Consider the following 21,673-nt stretch of genomic DNA (forward strand, 5'->3'; position numbering starts at 1 on the left):
GTGTGGTACTCAGGTTCTCATGAACACAGGTATTTTATCTTCTAAGCGCTATTCAGTTCATTTCAATAATTAACGCTTAAACATGGAAATAATGATTTATGCTTTTCACTGATTCTCTAAAGAGTCTGGAAAACTTTTGGGTCATTATTAGCCTAAGCTTTACCACACCTAAGTTATTAAAAACACAAATGAAGTCATAAAAATGTTCATATAACCCTTGTTTGATGTTAAAACTCAACTTCCCCCCGCTTTTTTGACACATTCCCATGTGTCAAATCAACGGAGCTAGAAAATTAAAAGAAAAGGTTAGTGACCTCATATCTTAGAAAGTATGAGACCTTCTCCTATCCAGTGTTGTTGCTCCAGTCCCGTCATCCTGTGTTAGGGAATGAAATCAATTTAAATGTCATGTTAGATCTGTTCAACTCCTGGCTCCGGCCAGAGCCTGCGTCCGCAAAAATGCCAAGAAACAAAACCTGTATTAATATGAACTTCACTTCAATATGGACCTGTTGACTACTTCTGACACAGCAAAGGAACATTCTCTCCTTCCCGAGGACAGGCACCGACTCCCACTTATCTCCTGGAGCCAACTGTCCCTTATGGAGACACAACATTGCAGCTACAAGGTTTCCCAGATTGTTAAGTTGATCTGTGTGTAATGCTCTGAATCAGGTATGTAATATTAAATGAATGTCGTTTAATCAACTGCCACTACTTAAAACTTAGCAAAAGATATAACTGAATAAAAGATCACAAAGAATAACATGATATCAGTGTTATGTAAGCGTGTGCGGCCTTCTATGCTCGAAGTCACTCCACTCCATAGATCAGCCAAACATCACGCTGACTGTAGCTTTTAACCCTTATTAACTTGAGCACAACTCTATAATGAGCAACAAACTGCAATATGTATAAAAATGCTCATGGTTACACCTGCAATGAAAGATCATATGACTATTCTGACACCTGTAAATAGAAGTTTAACCTGAGGGTATGACAATCACCGTAATACAAATGTTAATGTAATGTCAAAAGCTTCAATAAATGATCAATGCAATGCTTGTTATATGATTCTGATGCAACAATAATGCTGATGCTAAAATAACAGTAAAACACCCCCTTTTATCCCGTTTATAAACTTCACACATAAATGTTTATAAAAGCCTCTTTTAAATTTTATTTCCCCCTGTTTTTCCCTCGCTGACCACAGCAGGGGAAACTTTGTTTTGAATCAGCCATGAATCCAGCTCACCTGATTCATTGAGCCCCACCGTCACTGGCATCTGACAGGGTGGCGCCGCACACTCTTCCTTTAATGTCACTATTTTCAATCTGTTAATTGGAGTGCTTAAACATGAAGTAGACTACGTCCACAACAAGTCAATACAGCTGTAAATGTGGCCAATTATCAATCTATTACCAATCAATAACAAAAAATAGCTTTTATTTTATGCATGCTTTTAATCAACCACTCACCCAGAGGATCTCCAATCCCAGAAAATTCCTTCTCCTCATTTAATGAGTCTGTCCTCCTTCCATGCCCTGGTAACTGGTCCATCCAGAGCCATATCATCTCGAAATATACATACAACAAGCCAAACCACACCTTGGTCACACCAACCCTTTTCCGCCCTGAAGATGTCCAACGCCATCTCAGTCTGGACCAGGGTTTTAATAGTTTTGCAATTTTCATTCGTTTTTATTTTTATTTAGTTTCGACTCCAGATTTTCAATTTTATATCAGTTGTAATTAGTTTTTACCAATTGTTTGCTAGTTTAGTTCAGTTTTTATTTTTTTTTGAAAATCCTTAGTTTCAGTTTAGTTTTGATTAGTTTCAGTTATAGGTTTAGTTGTGTTTGCAAAAATTAAGTGTAACAAAATCCCAGTTTCATCATATCAGTCATGCTCTTCTGCTTATCCTTGGGTATTGAGACTATTAACTCTTGCAGCACCGGGCGTTCGTAATTTTGGTTCCAAATTGCCACTAGTTGTGAATGTGCGAGTGAATGTGAGTGCGAATGGTTGTCTGTCCCTATGTGTTAGCCCTGCGACAGACTGGCGACCTGTCCAGGGTGTACCCCGCCTTTCGCCCTATGACAGCTGGGATAGGCTCCAGCGCCCCCGCGACCCTGAAAAGGATAAGCGGAAGCGAATGGATGGATGGATGAATTGATAAACTTTTTGAAGGCAATTGACTCACACAGTTGATTAGATATCCCCGTCCTGCTGTCTCGGGATGCATCACGCTGCCTTGCCTGGGGTTAGCTTCTGTTTCTGGGGATGAGGGTTGAGTGTGCTCCCTTACCTTCTCAAGGTAAGCTAGGTTAGCCTTCTTGTGTGAGCTTTTCAAGTGCACTTTAAGGTTTGTGGGATTTTTTCCCTTTAGAAATGTCCCTCATAATTTGTCTCTTTCCACTACAAGACACTTGCTTTATCCAAAACACAGTCATATTCAAAGTAATCCCAAATTGGACTCTGGCGCTTTCTCCCGACTTTTCCTGACATGATTCTGCGCGTGGACGGAGCAGCGACACAGACGACTCGACTAACGTGCTGCCACCTGCTGGCATAATGAGACACAGCAAGAAAAAATCTGGAAACTAAACTTCATTTTCACCCTTGACTATTGTAGGACACGCACACATCTACGAAAACTAAACACATTTTGCTATAAATTCAGTTAATTTTAGTTAGTTTTGTGAACACTCGTTACAGTTTTAGTTAGTTTTCCTTTTTTTGTTTTTATTTTTATTTCCGTTAACAAAATTATATATTCCTCCCTATTCTTTGCAAGTACCCCCTTTTGGTGGCGAGAAACTGTTGGTGTGGTCAAGTGGGTGCTGTAAAAACAAAAGCTCAGGACAGAACAGCTATCAGTCATGTACTTCATACAAAATTAGCATATATCGAATTTCATATTGATCCTCTGAGTGTAATGGTACATTTTAATTTGAATTTCTCAAAGCTAAACACAATAATTTTTCTTTATTTTGCTCTTGTTCTTGTGCAGCACCACCCCTCAGCACATGCCCCTGTCGGTTCTATCCTACTTTTGAATTGCTGACTATTTCAAGAAAGCACCTAAAAGACGGGGACCAGTGTTTATTATTACATATCTCCATTTTGAAGGTGACAAGTCTATCATTCCCCTGTTATTCATAGACCTCAGTAGAGTTTTTGGCTTCTTTTTTTTCCCTCTATAAAAGTTAATTGACTCTTTACAGTGGCCCGCTGTGGTTAATAATAACATGTTCAGTCATGAGTAAAATCAAACCTTTTCTTCACTTTAGCATTTAATCTTCCCAACAATCTAATGTGATACATTAATTAAAACACAGCTACTAAAACACAATTTTCTTAATGCAAACATCAGTAACTCAAAATTAGCAACCAAAGGGTTAAGTCTGCAGTTCACACTCATGTGAAGCTACAGCTCTTTAGTCTCTGTCATCCTTCTGTTCTTGCAAAAACAAAACAAAGCAAGACAAAACATCCACCCTTCTTCTACAGGCGGGGTGAATTGTCTGTGGACATTCAATAATCCTAAAGTCGGCACCGTTTTTGTCTCAGTATCAAGTCAGTTAAAACTTTTAGTCGTCAGTCCATGACAGTCCAGTCACATGCATACATCCACACACATTGATACCAGATATTGCTGATAATGGAGTCTCACGCGCAACCTATTCGAGCCTCCATCACCAGCAAGATGACGTCATCATTTTAAAGGAAAACAGCTCCTTGTTTTTGGACTGGATTGACTCGCTGCAATCCTTTTAGGCTCAGGACTTCTCATGTGATCAATGTCCCATATAAGTGAATTTCTCCCAAGCTCATTATAATCATGGAGAAAAATACTTTGCGACTGTTTTCAGTAAGAATATTTTATAGCGCTTTAAAGTTCAATCTCTCAGGCCTGGATTAAAGAGCTGATTTGTTAAATCAGGAACTCACAAAATACTAAAATATCACCACCGGTGGATCACACCTCTCAGATTTTCTTATCTCAGTGCACTGTAACAAAAGCAAAAACAAACGTAACCAATAAAATACTCATATAATAACAAATACTGGGGCCCATTGCAAACATGTCCATGCATAAAACCATCTTTCTCTCTCTTAGAGAAAGAAAACAATCCAAACCTCACTGATAAAATCAACCTAGTGTCAAGCAAAACCCAAAAATCAACCAAAACTTCCCCAGAAAGTTTTTCTCCCTCCCGGGACAATATTGTGTAGGAATACAGGCACCGTAACTCCTTTTTGCACTGACAAAAACATGTTGGATTTACTTGATTCAATAGTGGACACTGGTTGCACACAAATGTTTTGCTTTGGCAGAAACTTAAACAACTGAGTTAAATCAACACAACCTTTTCATATTCAGTAAACCTGCATGTTGTGTTCATAAAACACGATTGAAACATGTTCAGATGGAGTAAGTTGAGCTCCTGGAATATTTTAATCCTTCACAATTCTGTCAGTTTATTTCAACACTATTCAGTAACTTTTATCCAAATACTACTTGGTCACTTAAATACTACATGTTGTCTTCATATTGCATACGGTTCAACAAAGTCTAGATCCTGGTTACCATAAAAATTTAATGGGTCTACAACAACTACCATCCTCCTATCTTTATCCTGGTTACAGCAGGGCTGGGAAATAACCCTGAAGTGATAGGTTACCAGGCAGGGTACACCCCAGACAGCTGACCTGACTATCAGATAGAAACAAATAACCATTCACCCTTACATTCATGGATAATTTAGAATCATCAATTAACATAGCTCTAATAACTGCATGACTTTTTCTCTCACACTGGAAACCAGAATTTCGTACAGATCTTTAAAGCCTGAGGCAATTGTGTTAAACACACGCGAGATGCTTACGTAAATCCAAGGGCTGGCCCTTTTTTTTTCTTCAGTGTGTTCCTCCTTCAATTAAATGTCACTCACAACAATGTGGCGCTCCGAAATAAGGCTCACACCGTTAATTCATCATTTTCACTCTGTACCACTGCTCCTTATCAGGCTGTGTGAAGCACAGTAAACAATTCAGTGCAGGCCTTGAGCCACAAACAGACATCACGCACACACATTGTTTTCATAACCAAACTGCTTTAGACCTTGTCCCCTAAATCTACACAAATGCCCTCTGGGTGACATGAAATGCATTTAACCAATAAACAATCAATGGCTTCTTGTTGTTGTAACAGATTCTGAATTTGGATGTTTGTGTGCAGCATTTTGCGTGTCAACATAAGCATTTGTTAGCAAAGCATTCTTCATTGCATCAGCGTGTGTGTGTATCACTCTTCATTGCACAAGCGTGTGCATGTGTGTGTGTGGATCACTTCTCAGTGAATTGAATCAGCATTTCGATTTGTGTGCGTGTGTGTGTCATTTTTCACTCCTCCACGAGTGCATATGTGTTCATATGTGTGTTTCTCTTCATTCTGAGTCAGTGCATGTAGATGTGTGTGTTTGTGTTCATCACTTTCCTGTTCTGGTGTTCTGGGTAAACCACGGCCTGAAGCGTGCCCTGGGGTCCTGCCCTCCTCCTTTTCAGTCTGTTTGCATCCATTGGTGCTGCTGCTCAAAGTTCTGTCCATACTGGTTCTGGCCCCAATTGAGGCAGTCCTTTTCTCCAGTGTCCTGCATCTTCTCCTTGTTCCGCTCCTCCTTAACTTGACCCTTTTGCTGCTGTAGCTCCTTCAGGGTTTGCTCCTGCTGTTGGAGTTTTTTCGTCAGGTTTGGCGACCTCCTGCTCCAGCAAGCTCCGGCCTGATTTCAAGTCCTGTATCTGGGACTCCAAGCCTGACTGATGGGTTCGATTATCAGCCAGCTCCTCCTGAGCCATGGTCAGTTTCTGCTCTGATGCCTTGAGCTCTTACTGAGGGCAGAAACCTCAGAGTCTTTTCCGTACACGTCAGATTGAAGTCCATTGATGTTTCCCTTGCTTTGCTCCACGGCCTTCTGCGGCTCTGCTGTTCGGCTCTTCTCAGAGGTCAGCTCCTGGCCGAGCCCCGACACCTGTGCCTTCAGCTTATTTTCTTCTGGTGCTTTTGTCCATTCTGAGGTGCCTCCTGACCTCAGTTACTCCTCCTGTCTCTGGCACGCCCTTTTTGCTGCCCGATCATCCGTGTTGGTCCGTCACTGTCCTGCACAGTTTTAATGCAGAGTTGTTAAGGTCAGCATTCTTTTGCTCGGCCTCACTTTTCCTCCGGGTTTAATGGGCGTCTCGTCACAGCTCTGTCAGCTGAAGCTGTCTGGAAATCTCCCCCGTGTAGTGAAACGGGCCTTGGATTTAACGCTCTCCGTCTCCACTGCATGAGATCATTTTCCTGCAGCAGTGTTGACATTTTCAGGTTGTTGTTGTGGGTCCAGCTGCTGTAGCATTTGGTCAGGGTCACATCAAAGATGGTAGAGGAGTGAGCAAAGATGGTAGAGGGGAGAGCAGGAGTCCAGGTCAGCCTCGGCTTTCCGGGCCGACAAAGCAGCCTGTAATCAAGCATAAAGAGAAAAAACAAAAACAAAACACAAACAGACGAACAGGAAAATGATGTTGTGTTGGCTGTGTTATTCAGAGAGGGGAGAAACAACGGGGCCAGGCCCTGTGTCAGCCTTCTCTCCCCCCCCCCTTTTTTTTTTTTTTTCTCATATATCCATATAATCAACTCATAACCCACCAAGTTGACAGGACAACACAGGTACATGTTAAAATTCTTAAGATCATGTTTAAAAGCCCAAAAAAGGAATTTTCCTTCATTCAGTAATCACTTGTATTAATCAATCAGCAGAAAACCTCTCACAATTTGAATCTTCTAACCACTGAATTTGTCGTGTCATCACTGGTTGGTCAGACCAGTGTCTTTTTTTGAAGTTAAGTTGTTGTCCTGCAACCCAGAGAATTTATTTGTTAGTAGTGGATAAACTTTATCATTTAGCAACAGGTGTATGTTAAGTATCGCTGCTTTAACCTTGCTGGAAAATCTTCACGTGTTCATGAATGTAAGCTGTTTTTCATTGCGTGTGTGTGCGTTTGTAGGTGGGTTAATTTAACTTTTTCTCAAATGAGGCATTTCTCTAACATGTGCCTTTCTCTCACATTTCTCTGGTTGTGTGTGTGTTTTTATTTTGTTTCCCACCTTAAATAACAGCATTCCATGGCAAACTCCACACAGAAAGACCCCGGCCTGATGGTGGAATTGAACTCAGGACCTTCTTGCTGTGCGGCAACAGTGCTAACCACCGTGCCACCGTGCTTCTTGGCAGTCCAACTGCCATTCAACGCTTTCAGAAAGACATCTACTTTGATAAAGTCTACTCTCCACTGCTGTGTAATCAATTATTGTAAATGTTATCAGGAAATGATCAGACAGGAGAGGGTTTTCAGGAAACACTGTTAAATGTTCAGTTTCGATGCCATATGTTAAAACAAGATCTAGAGTGTGATTAAAGTGGTGGGTGGGTTCTTTTACATTTTGAGAGAAACCAGTTGAGTCTAATAACAGATTAAAGGCCATGTTGAGGCTGTCATTTTTAGCATCTACATGGATGTTAAAATCACCCACAATAATTATTTTATCTGAGCTCAGAACTAAATCAGATATAAAGTCTGAGACATCAGACAGAAACTCTGTGTAAGGCCCAGGTGGACGATAGATGATAACAAGTAAGACTGGTTTCTGAGGCTAAGCTTTCAGGCTTTCAAATGAATTAAAAGTCTGTCTTGGTCTTTCATTAATTAATAGGCTGGTGTGAAAAATTGCTGCCACACCGCCCCCTCGGCCTGTGCTTCGAGATTTCTGGTAGTTAGAATGACTCGGGGGTGTTGATTCATTTAAACTAACATAATCATCCTGCTGCAACCAGGTTTCTGTAAGGCAGAGTAAATCAATTTGTTGATCAATTATTAAGTCATGTACTAACAGAGACTTGGAGGAGAGAGACCTAATATTTAATAATCCACATTTCACTGTTTTACTCTTTGGTTCAGATGTGGATACTGTATTGTTCGTTCTTTGATTTTTTTATGTTTAAGTTGTTTGTTGCTGGTTTTTAGTTTGTTTTTTGTCTTTTTGGAAGCTGACATAGTCTCTATGGAGATGGGTTTTTGGGGGGGTAGCAGGAGGAGAGAAGCTGCAGAGAGGCGTGTAAGACTGCAGCTCTGCTTCCTGGTCCCAACTCTGGATAGTCATATTTTGGGGGGTTTAATAAATTTGTCCATATTTCTAGAAATGAGAGCTTCTCCATCCAAAGTGGGATGGATGCCGTCTCTCCTAACAAGACCAGGTTTCCTCCAGAAGGTTTGCCAATTATCTATGAAGCCCACATCGTTTCTGGGACACCACTCAGACAGCCAGCAATTTAAGGAGAACATGCGGCTAAACATGTCACTCCTGGTCTGCTTCCCAGCAAAGCCGCGCATGCTTATTTGGGAGTGGAGGAAGCAACAACTACAACAATGTGGCCAATAGCTGTACAGTTTCTCTACGTCACCACTGTTTTCGAGATCTTACTTTTGGGATTGCCCTCATATGTGGTTTTTAAAGTATTCTAATCTGATTTTAGAGTGATGCTTTCTGCTCGTTTTGTTTTTATTCTGCTTCAGTAACGTTTTAATTTTATAGGTTTAGCTGCAGGTTTTCTTTGATTCCTGGCAAATAAATCGCTGAGCCACTTAAACCCAGATACAGACTTTGAGTCAGTTTCTGTCTGTGTGTGTTGAATTAGAATGAGATTAAAATGTTTTTGGAATCGCAAATAATTTCTGTAAAATATCTAAAAGTTAACTTCATGAAAATGTGTTTTCAGGCTGCCTTGGGAGAGCAAACAAATCCTCAGAAGATCCACCAGCACCAGATTCTGAGACAGGCCCAGAAGAATTAAAAGGTCTAAATATCTGTAATCCTTGAAGATAAGATAAGATAAGATAACCTTTATTAGTCCCACATGTGGGAAATTTGTTTTGTCACAGCAGGAAGTGGACAGTGCAAAAGTTATGACGCAAAAATTAGAATACAATAAGAATAAATACAGTACACAGCTGTACAGAATAGAATAAAATAATATACTATATACAGTAGAATAAAATAGAATAAAAATATACAATAAGATAAAAATAGAATACGAATGCTATATACAACTGAGTAAAAATACAACGATGCCAGAAAAGATTATTGCACTTAGTGTTATTGCATATGTATGGATGTGTGTGCTTGATCAGTTAAAGTCTTTATTATGGAGTCTGACAGCAGTGGGGAGGAAAGACCTGCGAAATCTCTCCGTCCCACACCGTGGGTGCCGCAGTCTCCCACTGAAGGAGCTGCTCAGTGCTGTCACAGTCTGCTGCATGGGGTGGGAGATGTTGTCCATCAGGGATGACAGCTTAGCCGCCGTTCTCCTGTCACTCACCACCTCCACTGGGTCCAGAGGGCATCCTAGAACCCTTGAATCCTTGAAGCATTGTGTTATGCTATGCTTTTGGAGAACTGCAAAGGGAACACTAATAATGTTGATACCTTTTAAGACTAAGGTTTGATTTTGGCTTCTGTGAGAAATCGTGGCTCAAGAGTTGGCAGTTCGTCTTGTAATCGGAAGGTTGCCGGTTCAAGCCCCGGCTCGGACAGTCTTGGTCATTGTGACACTTCACCTACCACCTACTGGTGATGGCCAGAGGGGCCGATGGCGCGATATGGCAGCCTCGCCTTTGTCAGTCTGCTCTCAGAAAAATTATGGTTCTTCAGATGTCTTCATAGTTCTTTAAAGAACCATCATACGTCAAAGAACCTTTTTATTTTGTGGATGGTTCTTCAGCTATTACAAATGGTTCTTTAAAGAACAAAAGGTTCTTCATCCTTAGCAATCTAAGTTTGATGGTGTAAATGGCATAAATATTTATTCACTATAATGAGGCTGTGAATTATACTGTGTGTTTTCTTTGTGTGCATGTGTGTGCGAAGGGGGAGGGCAGGATACCTGGCAATTACCCTTTAAGAGAAGATGGTAGGAAACTGAATATTCAAATGAAAGTTAGAAATATTTGCAAACAGTAGACACAATACACACATTCAAATACTGTAGGGGAGACCGGGGATAGTTGTAACGTGGGTCAGTTGTAACACTTCTAATTTCTCCAATCAGGGCTAAGTTTCAAATGATGTGACTCATCCTGTGCACGCCTAATTCAGTTCTGCTATCACATGTGAAAAATCTGCACATTTTGTCAAACACAGACAATTTAACATGAAAAAAAGTAATTTGTATGCCAAAAAGTAAGTTTTTCTACTTTATTTCAATTTCTAATAGCATTATCTGCTTTGCAGTTAAACTCATCAAATTTAAATTATGTTATTTGTATGTCTATGGGGATATATTCTGTGTAGGTCTTTAGTGCTAATGTTTTAGCCGTTGGCTGTAATGTTAGCTAGTTCATGGCTATAGGAGTCTGGGTCAGTTGTAACAGCAACAGTCTGGGTTAGTTGTAACAATAATGCAGATGTTACAACTTACCACACTATTACTTTAACTTATATTAAACAAGTTGGGGCAACGACATCAGCAGAGAGAGGTTCACTGGTCGCATTTGTATATGTGGTTAATGCCTGTTTGTGTTCCCACACATACATTATGCAGACCTCTGTGTCAGAGATGGACCAGTAGGAAGTACTGGTAGTGGAAATAAGTCAGGATGGGTGGAAGAAACAGATTTACTCATCTTTCTGAGGCACTTTGCAAACCACACCAAGGTAAGCCATGATAAAAAGTAATGGAATTGCGATGCTGGTGAACAACTACATTTTTTCAGCTTCATTGTTATGTTCAAAATTGGTGCAAGAGCTGTAGGTTATAATGCCCACTGAGCCAATGAGGCCAAACTCAAGGAAGACCAACCAAAATTAATGAAATATTCAGTTGCAGAAAATTCCATAATTTGTCTTTTTTGGGGGGTTGGAATATGTTCAAAAGCTGGATTTCTGCATTCTGACACACACACACACACACACACACACACACACACACACACACACACACACACACACACCTACATGAATGGCTCTAAGTGCATTCATGTGTTGAATAAACAAAGATTACATGTTAATGTTTTGTTAGTACTCTTATTTCATTGTGTTACATTTCACCCCAGGATATGTTACAACTAACCCAGACTAGGGGGTTAATTGTGACATTTCACTCTTTGTGTTTGAGGCCATACCATGCAATGGGTAATAGGGCTTTGGAGCGTGATGTCACGGGGGGTGGGCGTGGAAAGGATTTTGGCCCGATCCGCCATTTTGGGGGTCTAGCGCAAGTGAAAAGGGAGCGAAGTCACACACAACACCGGCAAGAGAATAAGGTTGAAAATGGTTTATCTTTTCATTCTTTCCCAACCTGGAAGCAACATGAGGCAGCTCGTGTATTGATGTTACCAAACGAAGGCGTCTAGCCTGGATAGCAGCTGTGAGACGAGCTGACGTGCAGTTCTCTTCCATCTCCAGATATCTGTTGGTGCTCCAGACATTTTCATTCCGGTAAGTTCTAAATGTGTTCATATCACTCTTTATAGCCTATTAGTTTTATTTTCGATGCGCTCTGAGCTCATAGCAAATTAGAACAAACATCCTACTGAGTGATTTTGCAGAACTACCTTCTATCTATAGAGATGCTAATTATTTGGCATTATTGCAGCAAACAAGCCTATGAAATGGATGAAACATCGTGACTGGGTTCCAGTGCTACACAAGGGACCTGCTGCAAACATACCACCATGCCAATCAGATTACTTCTTCCATGTGAGGGTGAAGAGGTGACCCTTCTGGATAAGATGGTGAAGGTTTACTGCCGTTTTGATGAACAGTGTGATAATAAAACCAGGGAAGAATGAAACCTGCTCCTGTTAAATATTCTTAAGTATTGTGCTGTTAAAATTGCTGTATTTTTTCAAAAGATACAGTAAATAATGTTAGTAGTGGGTGATGTCATGTAAACACTCATGATTTTGTGTAAACATTTTGTCATTTGTAAACTATAAATGACATGGATTCTACATTGTAACTGATGTGATGTTCTATAAGGTGGTTTCAATAAAATAAAAAAAAAAGAGGCAAAAATTAGTTTGTTTCTTTATTCAACTTTTGAACAGTGGGACTCAGTCAGTATATATTCAGTAAATGCAAATTATTTACATGACAGTGCACTACAGGCATAAATCTAGACCCCTAGATAAAACATTATGGGTCATTCCCACAACCCACAGCTTTACTGTGTTCCAGCAAAGTATCCAATAGCAGTGACAACTCCTCCAAAGTAGCAGGTGGGATTTTTCTGTTTTGAGGACGGCTCCTTTTCCCCGTCACTACAGATGGTCTGTTTATGTTTTGATCAAGAGCCTTTTTTTTGGGCAGCTGAAGAGGAGAAGTCTATCTTATGGCCATCCTCTGGCTGTATCTTGGTCATATTACCCAGCAAAACCCAGTATGCAGGTTCATCTGTAACAGTCCTTGTGCCACGGATCAACACTGTTGCTTCTACATTAAACAGAAGAGCAGCGACATGGCTGCAGGTCTCTGCGACTCCGGCCATGCAGCTGCAGTGGGCGGCTTCAACCTTCCCTGTGATGCTCACAGTGACCCATGGCTGCAATGCTGGTTCATTCAGTCTTTGAGAGTGCAGTAACACACACAGACAAAGTTCATTTAAAGACAAGAACTATGAGCCAAGGCCGACGTAAATGTGTTTTATCTACTTTATCATAAATGTAACAAAGTGTTTAGAAAGTTAGCACATACATGTAATTTTTCATTTCTTTATGTGTCCATCTATAGAACGCTGCATGTTATATTCTAAATCTGCCTGCAGAAAATGAACCTAAAGGATGTAATGCAAGGATGTCATCACTTTCAAGATGGAGAAAGCATAAAGTGACAATTATGAATCACTTAATATGATAAGGAGATTCTGCAGGTCATTGATCAATATATAAAATTAAAATAAAATGTATTTTTAGTGACACGATACAAACATGGAAGCAAGATGTATAATAAGGATTATTTATAATAAACATTAATAAATTAGTAGGGCTGAACGATATATCGCATTTGCGATAATATCGCGACATGATCAAGTGCAATTTTCTAACCGCAAAGGCTGCGATTATACTCTGGACATGTCCAAATTCATGGGCTGCATCCTCCTGAGGCCGCATTTGTAGACCGATTACGTCACAGCGACGCGCCGAAGGCTGTCCAAATTACTACCATATCCCAGAATTCATAGCGCGGCCCAGCCAAACTCCAGTTTCCAACAATGGCGGCCGCTACTAAGTTTTAAAATTACTCATACTAATCTTTCTGGGTCACAAAATAAACTTTTAACATATTTTCAGGCGAGAAAGTAGCTGTGTAAACATCAAATATCTGCTCGGTTTATCAAGATATCCCATATTTGCAAAAGTGCTTCGACGTTTTCAGAGGCGTCTGCTACCCACCAGCTCGACAGCTAGCTGGGAGCTCGAGGGTTACTGATGCGGCCGAGAACGGCACAACTCCCGGCACATCATTTTCAGATCACCGCGGAGTTTCGCTGCTCGGGTTAAACGTAATATATAAGTCACTTAGACAACCTAAAAATGTTATTGTTGGGCTTTTTTCAGTGTTTTGTTTGTTCGTGAGTAAATCGGTTTGGCTGAGATTAAAGTTATTAGATTAGATAAAATAAAACTTTATTAATCCCCCGGGTGGGTTCCTCCTTGGTTTTCACACAGCTGACTAAACGTCAAACAGAAAACTTATTAAACAGAAGTATGAGACAGTCGAGAATTTACACCAGTGTCTGGTTATATTTTAGATAGCAAGAAGCAGACGGCCGAGTTTATTAAACTCCACCGAGACAGCGGTGACGCTAATCAGAACTAGACCGTCCAATTTCACGCCTTTAAATTTTAAAGGCGTGTTTGTGTGTGTGTTTATACAATTGCTATTATGTTTGCACTTTATGTGTAATGTTACTGACTGCAGAGATCAGTAAGATGTGTGTATTTTTTATTTATTAGTTTTATTTATTTAATATTATTTTTTAATTGAATGACTGTCTAGTAGTTTGTCGAAAAACTGAGTGTGGTAAAGCCACTGATTTTGTTTATGTATATTTCTGCAATCTGCACATTGTACTGACTTTCATTTTAATGTTTACACCAGGGTTCCTTGTCAGCACTTTATGCTCAGATGTTTGTAAGCTAAAAATAAACTATTGTGTATGTTCAAATATACTGTTGTGATTGAAGAAGTTAAATAAAAATGTCAGTCATCAATTCATGCATCACCTCATGTCATCATAACAGAGGTCTGTCTTCCAGGAAAGAACAGTTTAAAATTAATGTAATATAGTATTGGCCATACTATATGATGTATTGCTTGTCTTTGTTTAATAATACAGAAGACAAAGACCTTAAAAAATAATCGCATCGCAATCGCAATATTGGGGCAAAAAATCGCAATTCGATTATTTTCCATAATCGTTCAGCCCTATAAATTAGTGCAATTTCTTTAACCATAAAGAATAACAATCCTTCAGGACAGTGTCACATCAGTGCACTGAACTCATTATGTTATCCACCTAACAGCCTCCACATGTTCTCACTGTAATTTCCCCTCATGAATGAATTTATGCTGCACTAATCTGAATGTTTGCAGGGAAATCAAACGCATTTCACTCGCAGTACTCGAGCTGACTTACCTTTGCTTGAATGACGACTTGTACGCGCTGACTCCACAGACAAGGTACGAGAATATGTCAGGCTACGTCAATAGCGGTTGGTCTTCAGGGTTTCTACTCCACGGCCTTATTTCATACGGGTCCACATTTCCAATGCACGCTATTTTCTGCAAGTACCGCTGCTTCGCCTCTGAATGAAATCGGTCTCTATACAGTTCATTCTCTTTTGAGCTGCTTTTAAGCATCTTTCTTGTAGTCGTCGTTCCACAGTGTGTTTGGTTTGATTCGTAGACCCCGAAAATGGCGCTGCGCTCCCATAATGCATTGCGGTGTGACGTCAACTCCAAAGCCCTATCCGGTTGTTCAGTCTGACGTCACTAGCCGTGTCTGGGTCTAAACTCCGCTGCAGGTCCATATATCAAACGATCACTATGGGATTACTGAGAGTTGAAAAACTGTCTAAAGTCTTTCATCTTTAATAAAAATGATCAGCGTTCTGCTCTACCAGGTGTAACAATTGAGTTTAACATCCAGGCATCCATGAAAACGGAATTTATGACATTTAACGGAGTTAGAAGTTAGCAGGGAGTTAGCTCGCTAGCTTCTATCTAAATACAATATAGCATGTCCTGACTGCGGGGTTTTGGAAACAAATTAAAACGTACAGCTCTGCTATCACTTCCAACATAAATGAAGACAGAAAACTAAACAGCAGTGACGTTTGTAGGGTTACTGAAGTTGGGCTAGCTGGTATATAATGATGTGCTACGTGACCGCTAGCGACACAGCTATGTTAGCATAATATAAACAAGCTAACTTTTTTTCCACTCGATAAAAGTTAATGTGAGTGTTCTCGGTGGTCAGGAAGAAATGTAATCGCATGGCAGGATGCTGTAAAAGGACCAAACTTCAGCCAGGAGAACAACTGAGATAATCCATCCACAATACAAGGTTAGTCATTCATATACTGCTGCATGGGCTGGGCTGTAGTTACATCGTAAGGTTTTAAAAACTGAGCTTAAATAAATGATTAGCGGTAATAAAAGCCGAGGGAGGTCAACAGTGGTCGCTGACTGTTTTAGGAGCTTTTTGAGATTAAATAGAAGAAAATACATAACATTAAACATGTTAACAACACAAAAGCCATATTAAACGCAGACTACTTTAGACCCGGAAGTAGGATTCGTCGCGTCATCACTGAACAACCGGATAACCTCCCGGGAGCGGACGGAGGGGGTCAGTCGTTGGGATGCGCATGCGCAGACAGAGTGTGCGAGCGGCGGGCCTTGACCTTTCGGGAAAAAAAACTTACGGACGGTGACAGCGAGGCGGATAACAGTCTTCAGTACCTGCTGGACTTTGAAGCTGTGGATTCTGGGACTGTTAGAAAAGGTAAAACATTTTCATTAAAACCTTATTACTGTTTTGTTTTTGTTACTCGTCATTGTAGCTTGCTGTTGATGTTGTGCTAACAGTAGCGATTAGCTAGATACGTTAGCCGTTGACGTCAGCGCAATTTAGTATCCAACTGTTTTCCTAACAAAACCACTGTTATAATTAAGTGAAGGTGCTCCCAGCTAATTTGAACCTTTGGCTTCTAAAATATGTGGTTCAATTGCGTGCTGCGTACATAACCTAATGTCAGCTAGACCGAAATTAAAATTTAATATATTGTTAAAGTTAGTAAAATGGCACCTGAAGCCTGTTGTGGCGTGAGCTCTGTGTCTGCTCTAGAAACTCTGATATTCTGTAGATCTGAGCCGTACATTAAATACTCACATGAACCTGTACTTTGAATTCTGTATGAGCTGTATAAAATAAGTGTTTTGAATGAATAATTAGATTAGATAACTCTTTATTGTCTAATCTAATTATATAGAAATGAATAGAAATGTGACATGAGAAGGTGTGTCTTTGACTGTTCCTGCATAACTTAGTTTCGGACTAGTTGACAAGTTATGCTCCAGTCATTTGATGTTTCCAAGATAGATGTTATTTTGTAATATAGTTAATTTTTTTGTATATTTCATTTATCCACCATCATACATCATACATACAAGCTAAGAAGAGGTCGTTATACTAACAAGAGGTATCAACGCTGGGCCAAAGTTCAGCACATGGGGCCCCTTCTTCGTACCTCGCTAAGTAAGTTAGCTGGATTAGATTGTTGACGATTTCGCGTGATCCTGGATCAGTCGGTTCCCCGAAGCTCATCCGGGACTTGCTGTCATAGCAACAGAGCCGTAAGCGTAAACCTGCTCGGGAGCAGGTTTACTTTATGTAAACAGGATTAGATCGCGGCCACGCAGGTATGTCCGCTTCATTTATACGAAAGCAACAGCGATATTCCACCACTGTTTCACCATAAATAAATAACATCAATGTAACTAAAGATAATGCAGCACTTGATCCTTTTATTGATGTCACACAGATACATACAGGTCATTTCCTAAAAAAGGGAAATGTACTATTAACATTCTATTACATGTATGTGATTATTACAGATGTAATTCATATTTCAGAGTAGTAATTGTAAATTACTTCGTGTAATCAAGATGAGAGACCACGGCTATAAAAGCGAAGGTGGATTTGGGAAGTCTGTCGCAGCCATGTCCTGTCCATATACGGAGCCACCCATTGAGGAAGGTGCAAGATTGATAAGGAGAGTCCTCAGAATTCAGCGTATATTGCGGGATAGACAGGATCCTTTAGCTCAGCGCGACAGTGTGCTCATTGAGAGATATCGATATTCCCGTGAGGGTATTATTTACTTAACCAACTTGTTGACGAGGGGGTGCAGGACCACCACCTGTCTTTTTTTTGCTCTGCCATTTTCTTGGTTGCTGTTATGAACAAACAAACAGATTATTTCAGGGTCTCTTTCCAAGAGACGAAAAGCAATATAAGTGATAAATATTACCATTCTGTAGAATATTCTTATATTCCACTTTTACTTGTTCCCATGTTCTAGTGGGCCCTGTTGTGGCTCTAATGTGAAAGGGGATATAATATAACAATATAATATAATGTAATATAATATTGGATAATATAGTGTAATATAATAAATCTATAAATAAATAATAAAGTGACTGAATAGTGGTATTGTCATGCGCTTTGGGTGCCTTGAAAAGCGCTATATAAATCCAATCTATTATTATTGTTATTATTAAATTACTTACGAGTTTGATTTGTCAGCAACTTCCTGCCAGCCCTCTCTCCTTGCTTTTGCAGCCTTTGCAGTGTTCCCTTGCGTTTTAATTAAACTCTGAAACTCCTGAAATCCCTCACTCAAGAGTTCTTGCTCTGCTGCCGAAAAATACCGAACGCGCTCCTTCGACATTTTCGCCGACCAATCAGAGGGTTGCCGATCAATGTTTCTACTATCGATGCGTAGCCCCTTTTACGACACCCAGTGATGTCACATTACTGCGTCCAGCTGTACTAATCGTCAACAGCAGGTGTGTTCGGGGAACCGGATTAGCGAGCTCACGGTTAGCGCGATGGTTTGGTCTTGGATGTGTCATTTGATCTTGGATGTAGTGAGCGACGTACGAAGAACGGGCCCATGGTTAAAGTTTGTAATCCAGCCAGGGTGTAAATATCACTCAGCAGCCAGAGCTGAAGCAGGTAGCATCAACACATAAATCTACTCTACCCAGCTTAAATCACAAGACCACCTCTGACCAAAAAGCTGTAGATTTTTCTTGTTTGCACAAATGAATCCAGATTCACATTAATTGTGTTCACAGCTCCAACAAAATGAGGAAGAGGACGGGGAGAAACACAATTAGGTTGAATTACAATTGGATGGAAGGCGAGGACAAGGAGAAGGAAGCTTAGGATGAGGAGGAAGAGAAGCAGCAGGAGCATCTTTAGGGATCCCTATGATGTCATTGAGGTTTGTTTCATTAATATGGTCCTCTCACAAAGAACGATGACTTGTTTTAGTTCACCTACTTCCTGTATTAAATAGTGATGTGCAAAATGTTGTGAAAAACCATGGGCACGTATAGTGCATCTGCAGGTAAATGAACATCAAATCTCTAAGACAGACTGAAATCTGTATATTTATCACCCTTATGATAAAACCCATGTCACCCATTGGTTTATGGACTTTGTATTTTGAAGCCTCAACATTTGCATTATTGCTGTTGCTATGTTGGGACCATATTAGGATGAGGGATCAGAATCTGGAGTCATGCACACTATTGTTTCATTTAGTGTGTATCCATAAGATTCGTACAGCAGATCCAAGTTGTGCCTTGAAAACAGGAAAGTCGTCTGCATAGAGGAAAACTGTAATAGCAGGTTTATACAAAATGTGCACTCGTTTTACTTCTGTCACCCTGTTTTGATGCAGATTTCACTTGAAATCAGGCAAGAACTGGACTTATTTTTTATAATGTGTTCTTGTGAATTGATTGTGTATCGCATATGTTTGATTTGACTTTCTGCAAGACAACAGTCGTCCACTGGCCAAAAAAGTTTTCCAAATACCTCCACGTGATCAAGCCTGGATTTAGAAAAGAACAGCAAAAAAAATCTGCACCTCCTGCTTCAGATGCAATTTGTGTTTCTGTGTTCAGAGGCAGCGGCGAGAGGGGAGACCTCGGCTCATCCAGCTGGAGAGCCTGACCAGGAGGAGTCGAACATTAACTCAGCTCTTCCAGGGCACCCTGCAGACTCGGCTGTTGGCATCGACGAGGGATGACGTGAACGCCAAACTGGAGTCCATCACAGGTCAACTGCAGGTATGTGAGTCAGACCTTCTGAGGAGGGTTTCACTTTTCTCTCTTCTTTATAATTGACTCTTTTCTCTCTCTTTCAGCTCCTTGTCTCAGAGTGGGAGGGATTTGAAGCACAAAGGGAGGAGCTTGTCGTTTGGTTGGCTGATATGGATGTCTGCCTGCGTGAGGTTGACCAGCTGACAGGAAACACCAGTGAAAAACTGAAACAACTGCAGGTGTGGGCTTGTTTTGATATGACATATATTTGATATGAAACATACGTCAGAGACATTATCCTAAACTGGACTAACAAAGGACCATGAGTACAACATGAAACGGACATTACATAACGTAAGGCTGAAGTTCATTGATCATTTTAATCATAAACTTGTTGAAATATTTTTATTGAACATGCAAACATCTGCTGATGAAAATGTGTTGATTTATTGGTCTGTTATGAAGCTATTGCTATTTCTAATGTGTTTTATCACTTTCTGATGTTTTATTAATTAAACAATACATGTAGTATTTGTTGTGTTATCTGTAGCTATAGTATTTATATATATTTATTTATAGTATAGCAAATATATTTAATTATTACTGTTTAAAACACTAATATATGACATGTATTAGTAGTGATGTTGTGCTGAGGGTTAAAATGCCTTTTTGTCTTTTGGTAACTACAAAATGACAATAAACCATTAATATATGTCTATGCTGTGCTCGTATTTATTTTACCCTACTCAAATTCAATTTATGATACATTTTATTTTGAAAGATTTAAAATGGTTTTTTAAAGAACCACTCAAAAAAGGTTCTTTAAAATGGTTCTTTTAAAGAACCATTTGAAGAACCATTTTTAAAAAGGTTCTTTGAAAAACAACAACAACAATCTTTATTTATAGAGCACATTTAAAAGCCTTGGGCATACCAAAGTGCTTTACATAAAACAATAAAAGGTTCAAACATTGATAACGGATAAATAAAAATAACGAGTTATGTTCATAGATAAAAGCTACCAATAAGAATGACTACAGCACATGGGTAATAGCAAGATAAAAGCTGTACCACCATAATAAAAGACACCAATAGAAAGATAGGAGGGAATTAATACAAGAGGTCAATAGGTCACAGGAACCAAACAAACAAACAAACAAACCAGCAATTAAAAGGTGGAGAAGGCAAGTTTAAAAAGATATGTTTTAAGCTGTGATTTAAAAGAATGAATAGAATCAGATGCCCGGATGCCAATCGGGAGATTGTTCCACAGCACAGGTGCGACAAGAGCAAACGATCGATCACCTCTAGTCTTAAGTCGAGATCTGGGCTGAGCCAGCAGTAACTGTGACGATGACCTTAAAGCCCTAGCAGGAGCATAAGGGTTTAAAAGGTCCTTAAGGTAGCTGGGTGCAGTGTTGTTAGTAGTTTTAAAAGTAAACAACAAAATTTTAAATTGAATACGATATTTGACAGGCAACCAGTGCAGATCGGCAAGGACAGGAGTAATGTGGGCAAACTTGCTGGTTTTAGTTAGAATGCGAGCTGCAGCATTCTGAACTGTCTGTAATCTCTGTAAAAGGGAAGAGTGGAGACCACAATAAAGTGAATTACAGTAGTCTAGCCTCGACGTTACAAAGGCGTGGATGAGCTTTTCGAGATCTTTATGCGGGATGTAGCGCCTAGCCTTAGAGATAAGATGAAGCTGGTAAAAACTAGATCTGACAACAGCAGACACTTGTTTGTCAAGTGAAAAGGAGCTGTCAAATAAGACACCCAGATTCCTGACAGTATCAGAGAGAGAACAACTAAGAAACCATTAAAGGTGCCCCAAAGAACCATTTCTTGATGGTTCTTTGGGGCACCTTTAATGGTTCTGCAATGAACCACTGAAAGAAATGGTTCTTCAAAGAACCATTGTTTGAAAGGTTCTTTGTGGCACCAAAAAAGGTTCTTCTATGGCATCAGTCTAAAGAACCACTTTTGGTTCCAGTTGGCACCTTTATTTTTCTGAGTGTGCCCCAGGGCAGCTGTGGCTACAACTGTGGTTTGCCTTCACCAGTGTGTGAATGTGAGAGTGAATGAATAGTGGAATTATAAAGCACTTTGAGGGCATAATGCAATCCATTATTATTATAAGTCTTTGTCATTGTCAGCATTTATGCATATATATTTACCGTGTGTTCATGTCCCGGTGTTTGTATGTGGTGCTTTGTGCATTCCCTCGCATC

General features: G+C 40.0%; 1 protein-coding gene across 1 annotated transcript; it reads left to right on the top strand.

Moving 5' to 3' along the window:
• The first annotated feature begins 15,994 nt into the window (after window positions 1–15,994).
• LOC146575100 (uncharacterized) lies at window positions 15,995–20,156 on the top strand. The gene is made up of 4 exons (XM_085275289.1): window positions 15,995–16,110; window positions 18,468–18,616; window positions 19,305–19,469; window positions 19,547–20,156. The coding sequence occupies exons 2-4, from the start codon at window positions 18,560–18,562 to the stop codon at window positions 19,712–19,714; spliced, it is 390 nt and encodes a 129-aa protein (XP_085131415.1). The 5' UTR covers window positions 15,995–16,110; window positions 18,468–18,559; the 3' UTR covers window positions 19,715–20,156.
• Window positions 20,157–21,673: the final 1,517 nt, after the last annotated feature.

This window comes from Mchenga conophoros, linkage group LG5, assembly GCF_057382185.1.
Source record: "Mchenga conophoros isolate Kocher_MC1m ecotype Shallow Benthic linkage group LG5, M_conophoros_male_GT1.1, whole genome shotgun sequence".
In the NCBI taxonomy this organism is placed as follows: Eukaryota; Metazoa; Chordata; class Actinopteri; order Cichliformes; family Cichlidae; genus Mchenga; species Mchenga conophoros.

Bases quoted from the DNA above. Each gene is read 5' to 3' on its own strand.
- LOC146575100 (XM_085275289.1), top strand. From the start codon at position 18,560: ATGAGGAGGAAGAGAAGCAGCAGGAGCATCTTTAGGGATCCCTATGAT. The intron at 18,617-19,304 runs GTTTGTTTCATT...TTCTGTGTTCAG, and splicing joins ATCCCTATGATGTCATTGAG to AGGCAGCGGCGAGAGGGGAG. The intron at 19,470-19,546 runs GTATGTGAGTCA...TCTCTCTTTCAG, and splicing joins CCATCACAGGTCAACTGCAG to CTCCTTGTCTCAGAGTGGGA.